General features: G+C 46.6%; 1 protein-coding gene across 1 annotated transcript; it reads right to left on the reverse strand.

Moving 5' to 3' along the window:
* Positions 1-873: 873 nt before the first annotated feature.
* On the reverse strand, positions 874-9,668 carry adora2aa (adenosine A2a receptor a). The gene is made up of 3 exons (XM_041937108.1): positions 9,458-9,668; positions 4,519-5,206; positions 874-3,185 (listed from the first exon to the last, which is right to left on the reverse strand). The coding sequence occupies exons 2-3, from the start codon at positions 4,854-4,856 to the stop codon at positions 2,168-2,170; spliced, it is 1,356 nt and encodes a 451-aa protein (XP_041793042.1). The 5' UTR covers positions 4,857-5,206; positions 9,458-9,668; the 3' UTR covers positions 874-2,167.
* Between the last annotated feature and the right edge of the window lie 191 nt (positions 9,669-9,859).

Here is a 9,859-nt window from a genome sequence, read left to right on the forward strand (position 1 = left end):
GACTGACTGAAAAAAAGAGGCTTTTTATTGTTTCCCGCCACAGATTGGAACCAAGAAATGAACTAGCCTGACCCAGCACTGTTTCGACTTACTGTAAAACCTGTGAAGCGAGTTTGTATCCAGTTTTAATCTTAGTTCTGGAGCTGGGGGAGACAGTTCAGTACTGACAGTCCGAGTTTGAAATTCAGTTTGCAAGAAAAACAGCTGACTGACAACTGACAACAAACTATTATCTCTGCATTGACAATGTACAGATCCATATTACAGTGGTGCTGAATCAACAGGAATGTGGGGGGCAGCACATTTCCCACAACATCAAACTGCTCCTTTAATATAAAATGCTGATTAGAGCAGCTCTCAGCAAGATTATTTCTAACAAATAAACCCATTTATGGTTCTTTTGCAATCACGTGTTCATACTGGATTTCATTCGAGCTGTCGTGGCCTAAACCTTTGCTTGACGTGACCTAGCTGAGGAGACAAGACGCTGCCACACAGGACAGCAGCAGAGCACGAGGACTCAGGAGGTCCCTGTGGTGACTCTTTAAAAAAGCACTAAAGGCCCCAGGGGGAGCTTTCAAAAAGAAGTGGGCCCTGTGCACTGTAACCTGAACTCACAGGGGAACGGCCATAAAAGCTGGGAAAATAAAGAACTCCAAATATAGTTTGTCTGCTTAACTAACTATTTCCCAGAACGAGCAAACCAGATCCCTGACTCAGTTCTATAGACTTCCAGTCTAGATCTGATATGAAACATGAGCCTGCCTGGTGAAAAGCCCACGGTAGGCCTGGAGCTGTTCCCGCAGCTACTGAATACTGACTGGGAACATTTTATGGCCGTCGCTGAACACAAACACAATAAGTACACTTTGAAAATGTAAAAAGATTTATTCAAAGAAAAGAATCTGTGCAAGGCAACAGCTGCCCTGGACCGAGGATCAACTCATCAGGAAAAACAGAGCTTTCTTCCACGAGCTTGATTTAAGCGTGATCAATCACAATCCTCTTCAAAACATTTCCCATCAGTTAGCAAACTATCTCAGAAGTCACCGTTTACAGCAATAAAACTTAAATAAGCATACAGTCAAGTCACACTGTCACACTGAGCAAACAAGGGCACAAGGTTACATGTCAGCATCACATCACCTGCTTTGGGGTCTCTGCTTTTTAAAATATGAAACATTACAGTGCTGTTCATGTTTTTTGGTCCGATCAGAGACAGCATGGGGCTCACAGCTCGCAATCATGAAATCAGAAGGCATGAAAATCTCCTCTGTAAAGCTGAACTACAATTCGAGAGAAAGGAACAGGTAAATAATGTTTAACTCTCTGCAAATGAGCGAGAACTTGGCTGAGTAGGATGGTGGCGTGGTCTGTGCACCCGGCAGGTCCACAGGATGGGGTGAGTCTCAAAGTGGTCCAAATGATGGTTCACTACTGTTTAAGATATGATCCTCTGTCCATGATCCATATACAGTGAAATCCATCAGAGTGCATTTATGTCCATATCCCTGAAAACATGAAAACTGCATATATAATTTAATAATAAGTTTGATAAGTTTTTGTCTTCAGCCAAAGGCCCATTCAGCCCGTCAGTGGCAGGATGACATTTCCTCACACGCTGCGGTGTATGATTTCAACCTGCAGTCAAACAGTAAAGGCAACAATCAATGCTGTTTCCATTCTCGATGTTTTCAGAGAGCAAGAGGTCCATCCTGTGCCTCCTCTCTGCGTTTCACTGGTCAAAGTGCACTTGTATTGAACTCTATTTGGAAAGACAAAGCGAAAGCACGTAGTGCTCTTCTTGACTGAAATGAAGGCAGAGCCATTCTTTGATGGTCTGCACCTTAAAGACAGAAGCAACAGTCGTTCAGTCAGTTTAAACCGCTCTTGGTTTTGTGGGGTATTAAGAAGCAGCTTTGGCTCACTAGCAGTGCTTTTAGCCTTTTAGGCTGGTTTGAATTCAAATGTCACAAAGTAGTAGAGGCAGTTTCTCATGGCGAGGAGACTGAAGTTATCCCAGCGACGTTAGCGGTCCATGTTCTGTTTACAGTGCACCCGTCTCCATTGTGGACTTATCCTTCGACAGTTGCTGCTGAGGCGACATTGACGTTCTACTGCACAGCTGCTGGATGGTAGTGACCGGTCCCTCCTGTGCATACGTATGTCAAGACATCATGGCCAGCTCACTGAAGCAACTTTTTCTGTTGGGCTTGTTGAAAAGTGATGTGACCTGGGCAGAGCCAAGCTCCTGTTTGTCCTGATCCTCCACGGCGTCTGCGTCAGCGCAGTCGTGCTGCTGCTCCCCATACTGTAGATGATGATCTATGGGGATCTGAGTCTGCGTGAGGGCTTGCAGTGGACAAGGGCCCATCTTCGGACAGTGGGAGATGACGACTGACAGGGGGGGGTGGGATACTGCCACCAGACCGCCCCCTACAGGAGAGATGCGAGTAGGGCAGTGGTAGGAGCTTTCACAGCTACTGCTGCTGTGTTCAGTGAAAAGGTCAAAGCTGAGGCCGTTTGTTGTCAGTCTGATGGAGTCGGTGACGCTGTTGTAAGTGGAGTTGCGCATACTGCTGCTACTCTCAGCCAGTTCCTGCCGGCTCAGGATGTAGCGCCGGATAATCTTCCGGAAGGTTTGCCGGAACTCCCGAATGCGGTAGGCATAGATGAAGGGGTTGACCACGGAGTTGCCGTGGGAGAGAATTATGGCCACGTACATGATCCAGGACGGAGGCCGCTCACACTGAGGACAGAAGAGGGTGAAGCAGTTGATGATGTGCAAAGGCAGCCAGCAAACCGCAAACAGCCCGACGATGATGGCCAGAGACTTGGCAGCCTGGATCTCCTTCTGCAGCGTGGAGCGCGACTTCTCTCCGTGAATCGCCTTCACATCCATCAGCTTGAGCTGGTGGCGGGCGGCCATGAAGATACACAGGTAGATGGCCAGCATCAGCAGCAGGGGAATCAGTACACAGGCGAAAAAGTTAAAGTAGACCATGTACTCCATGTCTACCACCGCCTCAAACAGGCACTTCATCAGGCCGGGCGAGCAGGTGCTGTTACCGCTCTTGTCCTGCTTGTGCCAGCCCATCATGGGGGTCAGACCGATGATGATGGATAAGACCCAGCAGATGGCGATGATACCTTGTGCACGCTGGCCTGTCACCAAGCTGTTGTACCTGGAGAGGGAGACGACAGAAACATCAGGAACCAGCTCTGTCTGTCAGCTCAAAACTCTGTGAAAGTTTGAGGTTTGCTTCCCACAGGACAGCGATACTGAAACTTCTAAAAATAATGATATCTAATAATCTTTTGTACACAGTATATGAAGATGGAAGCACTTCTCATCCCGGAACTAAAAGATAAAGGATAAACAAACAAAGTCTGTCAGGACTCCTCAAAGGGAGAGTCTATTTTGAGTCGGCCTGTGGCGCAGTGTGGGAGAGCAGCTGAGACGTTTGGCTCGTTTCTATCACATTCTTGAGATGTTAAAGTGCAAAGGTTAATGCTGCAAAAACAACCCCCCCCCCAACCGCAATGCAAAGAACAACGCAGAGAAACCCTCACGTATCTTCAGCAGGAGGAGGAGGAGGAGGCTGTGCAACAACAAACAGTTTGAGTACTGAAAACAGGAAGGCTGAGCTCGATGCGGTGATGAGGTCGCAGCCTGGGCTGCAGCCTCTCTCTCACCAACAGGTTGAATGTCGGCACACGGCAAGTCTGAATGCTAAATCCAAGCTGACGTTCAAGACAAACAGCCTGCCAAACCCTGTCATTGTACAGGAAAATAATAAAGTGCTGTTACACAGGGGGGTACGCAGTCTGTATAAGCAATTAGAGCAAAATTCATCTGATCGCTCCCGCGGGACACGGCCTCATGGGAGACGCCATTTCTGGACACACTTATTCAGCCAAGACTTTCTGGTTCAAATGTCATGACTTCACTGATAGATAGGAATGAAATATGCAGTTTTATAGTGAGAACTCCCCCGAAACAAGCAGATTAGACTAAGCTGAGAAAATTTGAAATGCACCGTCTCTAAATTCTTATTTAGTTTCCTTAATGATAACTTTTTTTAACTTTTCTACCATGCAGAAAATGACGAGGCATCCTTTAGGGTTTCCAAAATGCAAGTAGAAGTCTTAATGATACTTAATAAATCCTTTTCTAATGCCTTTTAGATCAGTTATTATCAACTTTTCAACTTTTGGTTTGCCAGGTTGGTGGTTTTTATTGCAGTTGTAAATCATAGATGAAGAAATGCTCGAGGGTTTCATGAGCCTTTTAGTCTGCAGCCGTCAGTGTTAGTGAGTCATTGAAGGGGTCTTATTCTGTCAAATGTGCAGTTCTACATGTTTTTAATAAATAATAACAATGTGAACAAGGAGTTTTTCTCAACCTGGAAACCAAAATGTACTTTTAACAGCTTGTAACTGATCTATAAAGCATTAATAAACAGTTCCCAGCCACACTCGTAGCTACTAAGTATTCCCCGCAGCTGAGTCACCGACCTGAGCGGTATCTTGATTGCAATGTAGCGGTCTATAGCGATGGCCAGCAGGCTGAAGATGGAGCTCTGGGTGAGGATCACCACGAAGCAGGCGATGAACAGGCAGCCATAGAAGTTGGAGCAGAAGCCGGTGCTGATGACGATGGAGAAGGGAATGGCCAGGACGCCCACAGCGATGTCGGCCACCGCCAGCGACACCACGAAGAAGTTGGTGATGCTCTGCAGGTTGCTGTTGAGGCACACGGCCCAGCAGACCAGCACGTTACCCACCACGGAGAACGCGGCGATCAGCAGCTCCAGGATGATGTAGAAGACGAACGCAGCAGAGACGTCCTGCATGGTGAGACAAAGGGCGAGGTCACTGATGAGGAGGGAGGAAACCTCACCTCAACGACCATAGCTGCAGCCCGACAGCCGCTGAGCTCAGCCTCCTCGCCTCCGGCACTTTCAGAAACATCCCAGAGAGGCTGTGGCAACTCCCTCACACCTGCCCAGCTCAAACTGAACTTTACTGGGCTTCAGACAAGGCCGTCATGTCTCCGGACTCCACGCGCAGCTGCCTCCATTCTCTGGTGGTCCTCTGCTCTCCTCTCCCCTCAGCGCCGTCCCCTCACACACTTTTTCCCACGAACTCCTCGAGGGGCCGAGATGATGCCAGCAACATTATGGCGCCGGAGATGAAGTGGTGGCTGAAGTGAAAAAAGAGGAAATGCTTTTACAATAAAGGAAGTGAGTTTCAACAGACACAGCCCTGCATCAGATAAGCGAGAAGTGGTGCAGGACTGTGTCATACATGTTGTGCTAAAAAAAAAGAGAGGACTATTTCCTCACATCTGACTGCTTATAGAATTTCATTTATTTGCTGGAATCTGAGGGCGATACTGACTTACTTAATGTCACATATTGGCCAATCTCCGTCTTTCCTACAAAATATGACGGAGGTTCTTGCTTGGCTTCACTCAAAATTTTTAATCAAACAAATTCGTCCTTTTACGGAATAAATGTTTCTCCAGAATTACCGCAAATAACATTTACAAATACCTCCGCAGGCTTTAACACTCTGACATGGGTAAACTAAATATTTGGGCAATCAAATGGTCAAATTCAAAGATGTCACCAAAACTCTCAGCTGCTTTGACATGAAGATTAAAACTTTCCCCCAAAACCATGTCAGTCTGCAGTAGCGGTCTAGTGAGTGTTGGGTTTTGTGGGACTCTGGGCTGCTGATGTCTTTTATAAACAGCCCCTCTTGACCCCGCCGAGGAGCGGTGGGACAGTTTATGTGGACTTCATTAGTGTCAAATGTACACGTAGCAAAGCTCCCAGTGTTTAAGTGTGACAGCAAACCTGGAGGATGCTTCAGGGAGCATCATGGGCGAAGGCTGAGACATTTTTGACTATTGCAACCTGGGCCTGTGTTATCAAACAGCTAAAGGATTTATATGACAGTAACCTTCATTTTTACTTCGACTCACATGTCGTTTAAAGGACCGGTGTGTAGGATTTGGTGGCATCTAGTGGTGAGGTTACACACTGCAACCAGCTGAAAGCCGCTGCTTCACCCTCCCCTTCGCTGGAACAGTTTTGGTGTCCTCACTTCAGAGATTTCTCTGTTTGTGTTTCTATCTGAGCTCGCTCATTTCAAGGTGATGTCATGCACATCTGCTCACCAGCTAGGGTTTAGCAACGCTCAATGAGAACGTGCTGACAGCTGTGGGGTTGTTTTTTGATGTGGATCAAATGTGATCAAACCACAGAGCTTGAGTGTTAATAATAAATCCTTTCCCCAAAAAGCTTTAGTTATTTAGTCGTGGACATGTCATGTTTCAGAGAAATACTTTAGATTCGAAAAACCAAGTGCTCAAGGACTTTAAAGCTGCAATAATCAATGTTAGAATAATATTAATAATTCAGATGGCTAAATGTAATGTAAAAGGAATCACTCGTATTGACAAACCACAGAGAATTCAACTCGTCTCTGCAGCTCCCGTCATGTCTATGGAGGGTTGTAGCATCTTTCAGGTCCTTGTTTCTATTTTATGAGCCTGAACGTCACTGTTTTGGTTCACTCTCTCAGCTCTCATCACAAAATGATGTTCCAGCAAAGTAACAAAAAAACAACGCTTCCTCCCCAACCCCGGTACTTCAAGACAGAGATTTCGACATACCAACTGAACCTTTACAGAAGGTTCAGTTGGTATAACACATCATCAGAACAACCGGAGGAACCTCAAAACACCTGCCAATGCCCATGAGACAGTCTATAGTGCGCTGTGCAGTCTCCTCAGTCTAGACTGCATTTTACTGAGCCTCCGAGGGAACGATTTGTGTTGCACCTCGTTTCCCTCCCTCAGGGTGATATATGTGACGTCTGGTTAGTGACTAGCTGGTGAACAATTAGCAGCTAAAGTTGGTGGTGAGCGAAACGCAGCTCAGAGGAAGTGAGTATTGGCCAAGCAGCCAGAAACACAGCTGAGTGAATGCTGACGTTGCTCCGTGTTTGCTGTGGATGTGGAAATTAGCTACTGTTTGCAAGCAAGTCCTCCGGGTCAGGGTGATGATATGGCAATGTCGTGTTTACAGCTTGTTTCTGATGCCCCCAAGTGGCCAAAATCAGTTAATGTCAGCTTATCAAAGTTCGCTCATCTTAAATTCTCCCACATGTCGGCCAGCTCCAGAGGTCTGTAGAGAGTCACCTGCTGGTGCAGCACACGGCACACATCCTGTCATATGTGTCTTGAATTGACTGTGTCATATATCAGGGGTCATGATGAACAACATGTTATCTCAAGCAGCAGAAACCACGCTGTAGCCAGTTTGTCTGCCATCGGCCATAAAAGGCTGAACGAACAGAAAGCTGCTGTTTGTGTGCTGCTGAATTCCCTCAGAGGGAACGTGTCTTGAGGTTACGTCTGGTTCTTGGACCAGCTGTGCTGGAACACAGAGGTCTTTGCTCTCTGAGTCAGGGTTTTCCCTCCGGGTCATAGGAGACCTTTTTATTAATACCAAACACTTGAAGGTTGATAGTTATCAGCAGGTTTCTCGTTCATTCTGTTTGACGTACAAATAATGTTTTTGTTGGTCTCCTTCCTCTGAGCCCAGAGCATTCTTTGATATCAGGCGAGTGTGGTGTTATGTTGCAGTGCGTTAAAATGTTTTATGCAGCAGCAGCGCGTCCAAAACAAAAATCCCAGAGGATAGTAAAGGAAATAATGAATCTCCAGAAAGTACGACAGTGAATCTCCCATGCTCGCAGTGCATACTGCAATAACAAGCTGCCCTGAGATGGAATTACAAAACACAAGGGAGAAACTCTAGGGATTACAGCGAAACAAGGGAAAGTGAGGTGTTTCTTAAAGACGGGCTTTGGTTCACATTAGTCACATTCCAACGTGACTTTGGTGCAGAAATTGGTATTTAAAAGCATCTTTGTATTCTGATACATGATTGAGATGTTTTGGCCAATTGGTTACAGCATCACCAAGCAGTCACAGCAAGTCCTCTTCCCGCCGTGCAGAGGGAGCACAGGAGGAGCAGGCACCGAGCCTCTCCGCCTCCTGACAGCAGCCGCGGTCATCGTGTAATGCTGATGGAGGGCTGGCGGAGCGATTAGGCTAAAACACCGACCACCCCGCCAGCTCCCGCAGAGCCTGTGAGAGCGCCCTGCACCAAGCCACAAAATATAAAATACAAAGCAGACGTCACTGCTGTGTGAAACGATCCACTCTGTGTTTTCAGATCTGTTTGGACCCACGGTCAGATTAACACGCTAGAAGGCCCAGGGCCAAAAATTATCTGTGGCCCCCCCAGTGACTCCCTGTTTGTGGTCATTTAGTTAAACACAAATGTATGACTATGCACTGTGTATGTTTTGACAGACTGCCACCAACATGGACAAGCAGACAAGACAGGCAGCACTGCAGGATCATTTGATATCACATTGAACTTAAGTCATCCATATTCCAAAGCACATTTCATATTAATAAAACATCAAACCAACTGACACATTTATCAGGCTTCGGGGGCCCCTGAAGGTCTCGCTGTGGTCCAGCCCAGTTTGAACCAACACAATTAGATTTCTCTAGAACTTTTATCTTATCTTTATCTTATCTTTTTATCTCTATATAAATAAACTAAAAAAAAAGTTTGAAGTCAAGTATTTACATCTGAAGAGCTTCTGGTGTGCAGGTAGTTTTACCGCTGATGGGGGCCGTTTCTCAGATCTTAACATGTGAGATGGTGTTAGATTTTTTGCCGTCCTCAGATGTTACAGATTTAAATGAGACGCTTTGCTCTGGGCTCAGTCTTGACTTGATCTGTACCCACTTTTGACCTAGTTTATTCAAACCTGCCTCAAACCTGAGTGCTCAATAAGGGTCCAGCGGCAAACTGTTGCTCTGCGGCCCCCAGGCCGTGTCATGAGATGCTCCACACTGGATCCACGTGGTTCAAGGGATCAGTTAGAAACCAGGACCTGAAAAGCTTGTTTTTATGTAAACATGAGTGGAAGAAACCTCAAATATGTGTTCAGTCTGCTAAAACAGCACCAGGCAGGCGCAGCAGAAGACGAGCTTTGGTCATTCTGACACTGTGATGAAGATGATGAAGGACAGGAGCCTTATGGACTCACTGCTGACAATCACACACACGAGGTTGCTGAATGCTGGCTGGACGCTCTCTGTGCTGACTTCTCTTCAGGTTATTTCTTGCTTGCTTTTGCTGTCACACATGAGGAAGCCCAACATCCGGCGCAGGACACCATGTACCAAACATCCGTTTACGTTGCTCACGTGGTTGTGTGTGCGGTCTGCGCGTTGCACGCCAGGTGCAACTTAGACACCGTTTGAATGCATGCAAGTCCAACCAAACTCACTATCGTGCAAAAGAAATGTCACTCATCTCATGCAGAACTTAACCGCTTGTCTGATAAAATGACTCACCTTGCTCCCTTGATGTAGAAAGTAGATTTCCGATAAATGCGACTGAAAGTTAGAAATATCTGATGGCACTTGGTGAGATGAGGTGATGAAAGCACGCTCGAGTTCAAAATATCACGCAAACGATCGTTTTCACTTCCCTCTGTGGAAGGTGAAGCTTCTCCAGCGCACCTCTGATGCTGCTTAACTGAGCTCAGTGTGATCAGTTTGTGTACTGAAGGACTTCAGACAGATGAGACCCGCTCTCTCTCTCTCTTTCTGACACACACACACACACACACCCACCCCCCTCCCTCCCGCCCTCTGTCATAAAGCACATTGAGCCTGATGGTGCCTCTGCTTCCTCTCCTGAGGCAGATCAGTTGCTGATGCCACACATTAAACTTGGTGTGTGTGTGACACATG

Source organism: Chelmon rostratus, chromosome 5, assembly GCF_017976325.1.
Source record: "Chelmon rostratus isolate fCheRos1 chromosome 5, fCheRos1.pri, whole genome shotgun sequence".
NCBI lineage: Eukaryota > Metazoa > Chordata > Actinopteri > Chaetodontiformes > Chaetodontidae > Chelmon > Chelmon rostratus.